General features: G+C 38.2%; 1 protein-coding gene across 4 annotated transcripts in view; it reads right to left on the bottom strand.

Moving 5' to 3' along the window:
• LOC148835812 (inositol polyphosphate-4-phosphatase type I A) overlaps positions 1-14,422 on the bottom strand; it is a 77,466-nt gene that overhangs the window by 40,614 nt on the left and 22,430 nt on the right. For all 4 annotated transcript variants that reach the window (XM_088912431.1, XM_088912432.1, XM_088912433.1 and 1 more), the window contains exons 3-4: positions 3,163-3,378; positions 2,563-2,607 (exon numbers count right to left, since the gene is read on the bottom strand). In XM_088912431.1, the coding sequence (XP_088768557.1) occupies positions 2,563-2,607; positions 3,163-3,262 (145 nt within the window). In that variant the 5' untranslated portion in view covers positions 3,263-3,378. The remainder of the gene's footprint in view (positions 1-2,562; positions 2,608-3,162; positions 3,379-14,422) is intronic.

Genomic DNA, 14,422 nt, shown 5'->3' with positions numbered 1-14,422 from the left:
GAGCTAACTCTCACCTGGAGAAGACGGGGAGCATTGTGAGAGTTATGTTCTTTGACTTCTCCAGTGCCTTTAACACCATCCATCCACCTTTACTGAGAGATAAGCTAAGGGCGGCGCAGGTGGACACTCCCCTGCTGTCCTTGATTATAGACTATCTGACCTGCAGGCCACAGTATGTACGGCTACAGAGCTATGTGTCCGAACAGATTGTTAGCAGTACTGGGGCTCCACAGGGGACTGTCCTTGCTCCATTCCTGTTCACCTTTTACACCTCTGACTTCAGGTACAACTCTGAGACATGTCATCTGCAGAAGTTTTCGGATGACTCTGCAATTGTGGGGTGTATTAGAGAGGGGAGGGAGGAGGAATATAGGAGCTTGGTTACTAATTTTGTGGAGTGGTGTCATCTTAACCATCTCCAGCTTAACACCAGCAAGACCAAAGAAATGATCTTTGACTTTCGAAGGAATAAGTCTCCGCTGAACCCTGTTTCCATCCAGGGTGAGGACATAGAGGGCGTACATTCCTACAAGTACTTAGGGATACACCTGGATGTTAAGCTGGAGTGGTCTGGTAACACTGACGCCCTGTACAAGAAAGGTCAGAGCCAACTCTATTTTCTTAGGAGACTCAGGTCCTTTGGTGTGTGTGGAACACTGCTACACATTTTTTATGAATCAGTGGTGGCGGCGGCCATCTTCTACGCTGTTGTGTGCTGGGGCAGCAGCATCATGACAAAAGATGCAAATAGGCTCAATAAATTTATCAAGAAGGCTGGCACTGTGTTGGGGATGAGCCTTGACCCCATGGAGGTGGTGGCTGAGAGGAGAATGCTGACCAAGCTCACAGCCATCATGAACAACACCTCTCATCCGCTTCATGGGACTGTTACTGGGCAGCGGAGCACATTTAGCAATAGACTTCTAAAGCTACGGTGTTCAAGGGAACGTTTCCGCAGGTCTTTCCTCCCGGTGGCTGTCAGGGTGTATAACGCTGCCCTAGGCTAGGACTGTTAGCCCTTCATTTGCTCCTCTATGGACAGCATGTTTACTCCATTGTACTTTTTGGACAATCAGTCTGTATAAACCTATGCACATTTTGCACATATTTTATTGTTTTTACAGTGACTATGATCAGCACATTTTGCACACACCTATGTATTTATTTATTTTTATTTATTTTGTTGTCTTTTGTTTTATAACTATTCTGATGTCTGTTTTGCTTGTCTTGGGCTGGACTGCTGTAACACATCAATTTCCCTACGGGATTAATAAAGTATTATCTATCTATCTATTACCTAAAATGTCTGGCTTTTAAATCATTAAAATAGCATGAACAGTATAGCTTCTGTAGGGTGTGTCTGCACTGTGGTACACAATTTGTGTCAAAACAGACATAGTGTACCACGCTTCATCAAATTTAACGCTTCGCTTTTCAGCTGTCATCACGGAGATCTGACTGATAAACCAGAAAACGTGATTAACAATACTAAACGAGAACAAGCACATCTGGATCTTTTCAAGTCTGATCTAACATCGTGGAGACAATATGTACGAAATCTCCTGAGATGGGTGATCACTGCAATCACTAGATGCCCGTAAAGCCCAAAGCATATTTATAAAAATCCATTCCCAGCTGTCTGATGAAGATGTACAGCTGCTCTGTGAAAAACACTTCTTGACTCAGCAGCCTTGCTTCTGGCTGGAAGTACATTCTGTTGCAGCTGTGCCATACAGGAAGGAAAACGTGAAAAATGGAGGGTTTGCGCCTTCCTCCCAGTAATCTGTACTGGGGCCCACCAAGTGAGAGCTGTGCTAGTAAAGACGTTGGATGACGTTAAATAACAGTGTATTAAACACTACATGACATCATGGCTGAAGAAAATGAATTGAATCAATGTCTAACATACAGTTATCGTTTTTGAAGCAAATTCAAATGGAAATTGACTTATAGGAGAGAAGTCTTAGAGCCTCATTCGAGTACAGCATTGCTGTTGTGCTTTCTAGCTGCCAGTGAGAAAGCTGACTTTCAGCACCGGGTTGTGTAGTTTTCCACCTACAGTACATGGTGTAACAGTCTAGGGGGGAGATCTAACGCTACAGCAAAGCTGAAAGGGAATTGCAGTCACTAGAAGGCAACTAAGGAGGATCAGTATACTCTACATTTAATAATACTCAAATACAGAAGAAAAGTGCTTCTTCAAATACCTACAATTTAACCAAGACTTCAAAATATTTCACTGATCCTGTGTCACAGTCTCTCATTATACTGGACCAACCTGTGGGCTGCAAGGGATACATTTCAGATAACTTTCATCCCTTCGCCCTGGCAAGTGGTATGAATTTAACAGTAACCTCAATGGATTTAACAGTAACCTCATATACAGGTAGCTCCCAACACACAGCTCTGGCACAGCAGTACAATGTTATATTTTTAACAACACACCTTTGAAAATGAACAAAGCCATCTTTTCCACCATTTTGAGCTTGTGATAATTTAACAAGAAAAATACAATATCTGCCAATCTATCCAACAGGCCCGCAGTGAGTTCTCACGACTCACCTAAACTAAATTCCAACACCGGTTCATCTGGATCTTTGCTGTTTCCTGAAAGACATAAAAAAATGGGATGATAAACTCCAAGCAATTTGGAATATTTGAAACCTAAAAGAAAGAAACGCAGCAGAAAGACCACAGTCAATTTCCTTTTTCCTAAAACCTCCTGACATTTTTTTTAAAAGAAAAGCAAAATCTCCCTGAATGACAAGGGAACGACATATTTTGTATTCACCAATTTTCTAAGGTATCATCCAATTCAGGCTCCCAGCAAGCAAGGCGGGGTACTCCCTGGATGGACACCAGTGCATCTCAGAGACACAGACACAGACATGCACATACGGTACTAACATCAGGGCTAAGTTTTTCAAAAGCCAATTAATCTACCAGTACATCTTTGGATTGTGGGGGCATACCGGAGTACCTGGAGGAGATCCTCGTGAACATCGGGAGAACACACAAACTCAAAGAGCACCCCAGATCCAGGCTGGAATTGGAGCCAGGGCCCCAGTGCTGTGAGGCAGCAAAGCTAACCACTGTGCCTCCGAGCCACCTGTCATTCATCCGTAGCCTATACGAAAGAGGGGAAAACCGGACCGCGCACACCTGCCAGGGTGAGTCCCAGCATCTCGGAGGAGAGGTCGAAGGTGGTGGCGCGGTAAACGGACCACGGCCGGTGGCGAGGGCTGCGCTCTCTGGCAGACATCTTGTCATGAGGAGAGGGGGCCTCCTGCACTCCTGCAGCGGACGGGTCTTCACTCACAGCAGGGGGGGAGGGGAGCCGTACCACCTGCCTGCCCTCTTCAGTCCCTCCCTACCAGCCTGCGGGCAGAAACAGAAGCAGAAGAATGAACGGTCAGAAGCAGAAGATGAAGAAGCTGTGTTTAACAGCAGGGAGTGGCCAAGAGAGGGGACAGTGAAGTTTCAATCCACTTGAGATCTTATGAATTAATTGGCTTTTATTTTGTGCCAATCGCTCAAAATCAATAGTAATCTTAAAAGACCTAGCGCACACAAGTTGTTCCCTGGGATTCTCAAGTATTGTTTTGATTAGCATACATATTATCTTTCTTTGTTCTTTGTTTAGACAGCAGGTCGAGACCTAATAGTACAAAGACCTCCCAGCTGGAGTCTGGTGAATGTTCAGCTGTGACTGGAATTCCCAAGTGGAGTGCTATTAGAGTAATGAGGGTTTAAGTCCGAGTCCACTACTGTACCCTCATCATGTAACTAGAGTAACGTCTGTGGCTTGCTGGACACCTCTTTGATTGCAGTGCAAACAGTGAGAACTGCATTCAGACCTGCTCCAGGGCTTACAGTACGAAAACCAGCAGTGTAGATTACAATGCAATTTTCCAAGCATACAAGCACCTTTTACCCCTCCGGTGCATGAATAAGTGTTATAACAGTGAGCTGGAGTGATTGACCGGATCACTCCAGACTAGGGGAATGGGTGGGCAGCAAAAATAGAGAAAAAGACACTAAAAAGCTTCTAAAGCAACATTTGTGCCAGGAATTATATGGTAGAGACAACCTATACACAACTGTACAGAGTATCAGATATAACATTATATACTGCATTTATCTTCATATCCCTCAGACCCCTGACCACTAAGAAAACATCTCAATTTCCCTGAGAGCTGTAAATGATGACATGCGCCAGGTGTTTCACCATTGTCTCTTAGACACTGAGACACCCCAACAGTCACTTCAATAGCTGTAACTATCACAATTACAGACACAATACTTATAGGCACATATACCAAAATAGGGATAAACCAGAATATCACACAATGCACAGGATATCTGATAATTAAGAGGAAACTGTGTGCCATATTTTCCTGATATTCTGAAATATTGTTTTTTCAATCCACATAACTGCAGGAACATTGCAAAGAGCCATGTTTGACATGGGAAACAGTTCCCCTAGGTATCGGTGGTCTAGATTCAATGAGTAAAAATGGCTTTTTTGGGCAGCTTACAAAATAAACACAAGTGACCCTGGTATAAACTGACACTTAATTTAGGGGCTGTAGAACTTGGAAACTTCGTTCAGTTGTTCATCTTCACGTTTTGTTCTTCAATAAAAACATTCAAATTAAACTAAAACAATTTTGTCTATAGATATCTATAGATATAAACTGCTCCTATTGAAGAGCACATTCGAGGGAGACTTTACATTTCTGGTTATTTATGTAATTTTCAATCCTTAAGTTATTTTATTCTTCCCTTCCAACATAAAAGTGTGTCTGCATGAAGACAAAAGTTTACCTGACAACCGAGAACTTAAATGTATTGGAACATCTTCCTCAGGCAATGACCGTGAAAAATGTCTCCAGCAGCACAGATTTTTTCACATTATTTCCACTTGAATAATGAACATTTACATTATGAGCTGGGAGTACAAGCCAGCTTTTCACTTTGGGACACCCAAGTTCGAAATTCATTTAAACAAAATTAGTTTGGTGATGCTTGCAGGGACAGGCCCCAGCAATCCCACAACCATATTTTGGATAAAGAGGTTAGAAAATGGATGGATAGGTGATTTCAATCTACCCCATAATCCATAGCTTATGGGGTAGATTGAAATCACCTATCCATCCATTAAGACACGACACTGTGCCTGTGGCTGGAAGGTTGCCGGTTCAAATCCCACGACCGGCAGAGGAATCCTACTCCATTGGGCCCCTGAGCGAGGCCCTTAACCCTAACTGTTCCAGGAGCGCCGTATAAATGGCTGACCTCAAGCTTCTCTCTCCCTGTCTGTGTGCCTGTACGTCTCATGGAGAGCAAGCTGGGGTATGAGAAAAGACAAATTCCTAATGCAAGAAATTGTATATGGCTAATAAAGTGATCTTCTCTTTGGTGACAAAAGGTGAGGGGTTGAGGGGGTACTGTAAACAATGAAACAATGTTTCAGACCAGTGGGCCAGAGAGAAAGAACAGGCTGCTCTTACTGAACCTGTTCTGTCAAAAGAAGAGTGTGAACAGTGTTGCCTGTGCAGTAATTATTCACTAGGGATTAAAAATTAATAATAACAAAAAAGGGTAGAGTATGGGCAGAGCTTAAAATTCAAAGGCATTTTGCATTCGAAACGATCTGCTAAGGTTTTCAGTTGAAAAAAAAACATGTATTACAAAACAACTTATTTCAATTTTTAAACAATCCATGAATAATTCAATGAATTGAAAACAATTCTATTATTACAGCAGACAGTAATGTTTTGCATTACGGAACCAAGCCAGTGTTTGCAGAATGTTATGAAACACAACCTGTAATGTTGTCAAAGACAATGAAAAACTCAGGAGGGGGTGGACACTATCTGCTTCCAATTAAATTCATATCAGATGAAAATTGTTTTGAAACATAGGATAACAACATTTTGAGAGTCCTTCAGTAAGTTTTTGATCTTCGGGATCTGTGGTCAAAATCCCAGCTGCTTATTTCACAGGCATTCTATGAGGAAATGCCCAAGCACTACTGTGATTTAGGAAGACTTACAAAGGCAAACCAAGACACAGATGAATGGTACTGCATGTTCAGCTGGTATGGTATGAACATGGAAACTGGGAAAATTATAACTGAACTTGTAATTTTGTAATTTTGAAGTGGAGTTTGTACTTTTTTCCTAAGACCTCAATTACTACTGTTTGTTGAAAAATGTGGACGCGTTACAATAAAGAAAACTCTCTCACTCCAAACTCTCATATAGACTCCTTGTCTAGAGTTAACTTCATAGCATTCTCTTATCGTTTGACTTCAAGGTCCAGAGAGAGAAGACTCAGGCTACCCTTACTGAAGTTATAGACATGTACCATGTAAAAAATGTGCCTGACATAACTAAGGACCAGAGACCTGGAGCTGGTTAAAAACGAAAAAACAGGCTTGACAATGGTCATATTGATTCAGACCACAGCTGTGAAAATATACCAACTGCCATCCTGCAATGACAAAAATAGATACAATGACAGCAGCTTCTAAACTACTGTGCCTGTAAATAAAAAAAATAGCAAAAAATTAAATTAAGGAGTAGTGTAGTTTTAAAGATATCAAATGCATGTTGACACTGAGTCACCACAGACAAAGAGTGACTACTGCACATGACAACAGTAACTAGGAGAGACATTTTTAAAGTGTTTACTACATAGTAAATCTCAGATCATGAAAATCCTAAAATTGGGAAGCACTTGCAAAGTCTTATCCCTGATCATAATCCCATTTCCCAATTTTAACTTCAATTTTGACAAATTTCATCTTGTTCTTTATTTCATTTTTTTCTTGGACGTTAAATTGAACAAATTCTGTGTACTTCAAGGTTGGATGAAGCAGATCCCCAACCCCAATGCAATGAATTATTAATAATTAGAAGCAATTTCTGTCCTGAGAATGCAGACCTTTCTTTATATGTATGTAATCAGAGGGAGAAATCAGCCTATTAATCTTAGACTGCCAAAACTACAACGTTACAAACGTTACAAAACGTGAGACTTTTTACAGTGATGTACTGACAAATACATGTCATTTTAAGCGTAAAACATTAAAATGTGCATTGCATGAGATGGATGGGTACAAATGGAGAAACTGAGATATCATAAAACATTACAGATTATTTGCCAATCTAAATCAATAAATGCCAATCTGAATCTTCAGCGCCAAATAATGCAGCATTTGATAGTTTACAGCTCATGCTCATATTATCTATTATATTATCTTGCAAAGCCTTGATGCTCAAATGGTGAAAGTGCATTGGCCTCAAATCTGCCAAATTCTTAATGTGGTCTAAACAGTGTCTGATTAACTTTGCTGTGATCCAAATGGCGGCAGTCCTTGCCTTTCTGTTTTTTTAGCCCTATCAAGCCTAATAAAAATAGTTGGCTCTTTTTTCATTCTACAGTACATCACTAATCCTAACAGCAGCTCTCAGATTTAGCCATTTGTGTACCACCTTGAACATACACGGATTTCTAAATAAAAATGAATGCGTTTCCTTTGACATTTTGTTATCTTCTTCAGGAAAAAATATACTGTAGATTTTTCACATGATGTTTGTTCATCCATTTTTGAAACTACTTTATCAAGGAAGAGGTTGTAGGGGAGCCACAGCCTATTCTGGCAAGCAATGGGTGCAGGGCAGGATACATCCTGGATGGGACACCAGTTCATTGCAGGGCACACACAGACACAAATACACACACTCACACCTAGGGACAGTTTTCCTAGAAGTCAATTAACTTAACAGCATGTCTTTGGGAGGAAATGGAAGGAAACCAGAGCACCTAAAGAAAAACCATGCAAACAAAAGGAGAATATACAAACTCTAAGCTGATAGCACGATGGCAGCCCAGGAATTGAACCCAGGGCACTAGCAGTGCAAGGTAGCAATGCTAACCACTGTGCCACCATCTCGCCCTGTTTCACATCTTGCTCTTTATTGATTGCCACATTTTGACTACTTGAACAGAGAAATAAGCTGTCTTGAAAAATGATGTTTTGTCTTTGTTCATATTTATGGATTTCAGACAGTTTTTATGGGAGTTAAGTAACAAAACCATACATTTAATTACTCTTGAAAAAGGTTTGACCCATGGGCCAATATCGTGAAATGGAGCAGAACTATTATCCTATATGGTAAAAGGATTTCCTAGCAATAATCCTGTGTGTAATATGATACTATTGCAATCCTTAATGCTTAGAAGCTTGATCATGAAGCTGAGAATTGTCTGACATTTCCTGACCCCACAGTAGTTGATTTGTTGAGATTTTGAACAAAATAGCAAGATTAAGCTCCTTAAATATCAAGATATTGGAATTAATTAATGTAATTTGGGAATGACACAGTGATATTAAACAATATAATCTTTACTTAACACAACCTTTCATGCAAGGTGATTTATAGTACCATTTAAAATATGAACAAATTCCAAAAGTGCGTGAAAATGGTAAAATCTTATTATTGCACTGTATCTATTTACTGAATACATAAGACATACTGTAAGAAAATGCATTATGCTGGTTAACATTTGTCATCAATGCGGTATTTACTGAGAGTCACAGAACAGAAGCCTGTGCAGCGACCACTGGAAGCAATATAAGCTGTACTACTGTGATGCCAACGTTTCTGCTCCAGGCTGTCTTGCTGGGATTCTGTCCCATTCCTGTCAGAGTCTGAGCAAGCATGTGTATGTTCCATGGTCCTTGAGTCATAGATGTCACATGTATCTACACCGACAGGCTGAAGGAACTGAACAGAGAAGAGGGGACTTGATACTAATATTCAAAATACTCCAAGGCCCTGACAAACTCAACCCAGTGGAACATGAACCACAGGGCACAAGTGGAAAGAATGTGGTAGTGCATTTAAAAAAAGATAACGGGAGGCACGTAAGATTGTGGGAATATGGAACGAGCTTCTCATCCATGATATGGAAGCCCTGATTTCTTTCAAGAAACAGCTGGATGAGATCCTTGGATCAATTAACTACTAGCTACCAACTGGGTAGATGAGTTGAATGATGCTCTCCCTTTTCAAAACAAACTGTGTTCTTTGTCTAGCATGCAGGTCTTGCAGTTTTAGGGCTTGCAGTTATTTTTAGGATTCATAAACAACTATGCACTGCACTTCACCTGTGCACTTGCACCTTAACCACAAATACCAGAATCGACCAAGGCATCTGTGATGAGGCCAGGTGGCAAAAACTGATTTTTTAAACATGGTTACCTAGTATTTTAATAATAACAACACTTTACCATTAAAAAAACATTGCAAATGATTTGAAATGCAGTACTGTAAGGGATACAAGATGTCACAGTGCAGTTCTGTGTAATTTTGAAACACATTTATTACGGAAACCCATCTACAGAGCTATACCACTGTATCTCCACCCATTTCACACTTAAATACAACAACTTCCAAATACTTTTTAGGCATCGATACAGCCCTGAACATAAATTACCACAAGTTACCATAAATGTAGCACTAAGGACAGAGACACGCGTAGCGTAAATATACATTTAAATACAGAATGTAAAAGGATATGGTATGAAAAAATTTTTAAACACCAACACAGGATATAAAATTCTGTCAGTAGCTTGAGAATATCACACACCCTTTTCAGTCAGAGAAACGAAAGATACTACACAACAGTTGTCTATATCCTTTTCCTATATCACCAATGCCTGTCTTCTTTAACATAAAGAGAGCTAAGTTTATGCTGAATCCACAGACTAGTCTGTAAGACAGACTAAAGTAAAAGTGGTCACCTGTTGGCATGTAAATTCTACTGTCAAACAATGGTCACTGTTGTAAGCAAAACCGTTTTTACTATGAGTACTGCTACACACCTTTCAATACAAGCAACAACTTGTTTTACTAATGTGATGCATAACAGTATAAAATAGATATTTGCCTTTTGCTTTAAGTGAAAAAGGCCATTTCTTCCAAAAATGTTCTGCAAGCTGTTTTTTTCTGCTGTAGCAGTAGGAAAGCACAATTTAATCGTATTGCTGTTAACTCTTTCACAAACAGGACACATTCAAGATATTCTGCAGAATCCTGGAGAATCTAGGAACAATCTGAGTCTTGTTTTACATGATTCTATGCAAGACACTACTCTGGAATCTCTATGTCGTACAGGACCTATTATGGAAATCAACACTAATAAAGTATTTGGTCATACATTAGTAATGCAGAAATTCTTTATCTTCTCAAATTACTTACACAGCCATCATCTGTGGATGAGAAACTAGCAATGAAATAAGCTAAATGGGCCAAATGGCCTCCTCTCATGTATAACTTTCTTATGCTCCTGTGATCTTATAGGATCCTATGCAAAATCTACAATGCAAGTCTCTTTAGGGCATTAAAGTATTGCAATTGTATTACTTAAAAGTATGGTGCTTCAATTGTATTCTAAATTTAATTAATCTGATTTGCCATTATGCAAATAAAAGAATGAAATGGAAAGAGTGCTAATAAGGACTCATTAATCTTTTAGATGACATGAGGGAAAAAAAATCAATTTGGTTTTATCACCTGTGGGACCGAGACACTTTTGAATGCTTTCTTTCACTTTGGGCAAGAATTACCAGGGCTTTTTTACCCTGGTGAAAAAAAACAACTTATTTTTGTAAAGCTATATTACATTAAATAGAGCTAATTACCAATTTCACACTGCAGGCTCTGCGTGTCATCATCTGTCCATTGCAGGACTAATAAAGCACAGTGACAGGTATGGAGTAACAGGAAATCCTGTTTGCAAAACAAGATGTTTATTTTCAACATCTTATGTTGCTTCAGTAATTTGGGAGGAAAAAACAAATTTTTTACTTCAATTACAGCAAAATTAGAATTGCCCACAAGTACCTGCATGAATAATCAAAGATATACTAAAAGCCAAGTCCTGTTGAAAATAGGTGAGAAAGTTCCTTCCTTATTTTGATGTTTAAGAATTCTGTGCTTCATTCCCGATTTCTTTTGCATATCCCAAAATCAGTACCTTTAAGCTTTAAACAGACAGAACACTGACAAAGATAAACCAATAATTCATAATAAAAACAACAAATTAGATGATTTTGTGTACCTGACGAATTGTTGTATTATTGTAACATTTCGGTGCAGCTTATAAGCCATGAGAAAACAGTCTACATAATATTGTCATTGAAAGTTTATGAAAATGAGGCAGAAAGCATGACTCGATGTGAACAGCAAGTTTCAACTGCCTTGCTACAGGTGCATACTTATTCTTAGTATTATTCTTAGTGAACCTTGAATGGCAAGTAATTTACTCCTTAATGAACTATGAAAGTTGACCATATTACATTTTGTCAATGCAAACAATAAAAGATCCAAATGGAAATTAATAATGATAATAATAATAATAATAGCCTGGTTTGCACATGCAAGAAAATGTACATCTTGGATTAATTAATCTGTGTGATGATATCTGAAAGGACTTTGTTCCTCACTATTACATAAACCTGCATCTGTGGAAATAATCAATAAATTGCTGGTCATTCGTGGTTTCACAAATATACATCAGAAGCAAGCTATAGTCTTATGATGTATGTTATAGACAATAAATCTAAAAAAAACAGGTGCTTAAACCTTTGGTCTTAACAGGCTCACAGTTTTAACCCTTATAATAACTTTAATGAAGACCTAATTAATACAGTTTTGCCTGAAAATTAGATACTGATACATAAGAGGAATGCCCTCATTATAACTGGGAGATAATGAGTTTCTTGCCCAACTGAGAATCTCTGGAGGGGGTCAATTTTTCTAGATCAATTTATACAAAGCTTTTAGGAAAGCAAAAAAGAGCCCACAAGATAGAAATCAGCAGTATCTGTTGTATGCAAAACCTAAATCTGGACAAGCAAATAATCAGTTTACATTACACAGTGCTTGATTTTGTTATAGTTAGTAAAATTATTTTACAGTTGTCTACTGTTGTGAGTTTTAGATTTTAAGGTTTTTAAGTCAAAACAAAGCATACATCCACAAATACTCATTTGCACGTTTAATACATGTTCTTAAAACTGTACATGTGCTTTTAAGAAGAATGTTGAACAAAAGTTAAAGGAAAATAAGTTAGTGTGGGCCATTTTGTAAATTTGTTTCTTTTAACAGATTTTTATGTAAGCAAAACAAAAATATTTGCTCTGTGTCAGAATGTACGGAAAATGATAAGTGTGACTGTCTTAAAGTAAAATTTTCTCTTTAACATTCACCAGAGCCCCACAACCAAATGCAAATAGCAGAAAACATATGTACAAAAGAATCAATCAAAGAAAATGTAACTGAAATTACATCATAACACTAACATTTTTTTCTCAGTGATGTTCAAAAAAGTATATTAACTTTTGATATTTAAAGATGGCATGTACTGTATATAATTCTGTATTTCAATTTGCTCCACTGTGATGACAGTGATGGCTTTCACACTCAATCATGTTCTGTTAATGCCACCATTAAATGCTTTCATATTAATTCGAGGAAATCATTTGGAAAATGGATAAAAAAAAACTTACACAAAAAAAGTTTTATTTCTTTATGCCACAGAATAAAATATGCTCATCAGCTGAAAAAGTCAGTACTTTTGTGTCACTTGGTACTGACACAGACCAACCTGTCTGCTTCCAGATGTCTGTTTTCCCCAGTACAAATACTGACATACAGTAGACCACCTTCCAGGGAAATGCTGGAGTAATGCAGCCCAAAGCTCCCCCACCTTCTGCATTAAAAAATAAATAACTGGGAGCAAGCCAACACAAAATAAATGAATGTTTAATAGAGATAGTAGCCAACTGTTTTTCATTCACGTGTGCACCTACCTGAAATAAGGAGATGGCCATTAATACAGTATACATTATATTTGCTCTAAACCCCAAGTCTTTGTGAAAACAGTAAGAACAGTCATTAAATTAAGCCTCTTAACAAGGAAAACCTGTTCTGAGTCCACAGAGTGAAAGATTTTCATTTTATTGCAGAGCTGTATCTGTTTCTGGTTTTATAAAAGATAGGCTCTTACTGAATGTGCAAAAACTAGTTCTTACCTTATTTTGTTAATCTACAGACTGATTTGTAAAATTATGTCCTCTATTTGGCTATTCTATTTCATCAGTATGTGCAAAGTGAAAAACCTGAAGTGGCTAAAAGTAGTATGTAAAAGAAGGCCCTGTGTGATTCTCTGGCTCACTACAGTGTATTTATTCCAATATAAGCAGCCAGAAGTTTAAACAGGAAAAGATTCAATTCTTCAAAGTCAAAACATAAACCTTAAATGCTCAGTCATCATACAACTCATCCTTACTGAATTTAAGAAATGTATTATCCACACTACTATTTAGACTAATCTACTCTTAAACTTAAAATCATAAAATGTGTAACAGAAGGAAAGAAAGATGCCGCCATCATCAATTCAATAATTCTAGCCAGCCAGTGTTCTGCTGTAAAACAGACTTCAAAATTTTTTAAAAAAGAAGCTAAAATTATACGGCAGCCTCAAAAGAATGCCCCTCTGCCCTACATTATGTTTATTATTCAGAATTGCAAAGTACACATATTATCTTTGTGTAAGAAATGCATTGGAAGCTAATTTCTTGAGATCCATCCAGTAACTGGTGTACGATGGCAACTTAAGTAAGATGGCAAAATGGAATAGGTGCATCAACTAGCAACAGCTCTCTTATCGAAGTTGAAAATCACATTGCAAGACTTTGCTAATGTGTTGGAAGTTTCATGCTTCTGTTACTTTATATACTTTATTTTTGGAATTGCTGCCCAGATTAATAGGAGGCTTGTTTTACATACTTTACGTCCTAGTACTAACAGGTTAGCGACAATGAAACAGTTCTGACTTTGAAGATTGCACTAAACAGCATTTTTCCAGCAGCTGTGCCAAATCTGCCATTTTGAAGATGTGCTCAGTCCGCTGCAGTGTGTCAACTAACTTTCAGCTTCCAGCAACTGCATTTTCATGCCATTTCATTTCCTACCAACTTTAACACACTTTTTATTGACTTTTGTATTGATAGACAGCCACTATCAGTTCAGTTTGGTGTTATTTGCCTTGATAAGATTTACTCTCCAAAAATATAAAAAAAAAACTATTCTCAAAAGAATTCTTAAAGCACACAGGACAGACCAGTAAGCCTGTGCTACCTGTGCACAGTGCATCATCCCTACGAGTGTTCATTAAAAATGTATTAAGCAGGACCTTAAATAGCTTATGGTATTTTATAACCAATATACTTCAGCTTTGTGTTTTTTAATTCACATATTTCACAGAAATCCTAGAAAGGCAAGAACTGAAACAGAAATCTGATAAGTATCCAGAGGAAGGCATTCTCTCTCTGCAAGAAAAG

Source organism: Atractosteus spatula, chromosome 4 (assembly GCF_055471065.1).
Source record: "Atractosteus spatula isolate fAtrSpa1 chromosome 4, fAtrSpa1.hap1, whole genome shotgun sequence".
NCBI classification, from domain to species: Eukaryota; Metazoa; Chordata; class Actinopteri; order Semionotiformes; family Lepisosteidae; genus Atractosteus; species Atractosteus spatula.
This window is presented reverse-complemented; position numbering and strand designations above follow the sequence as displayed.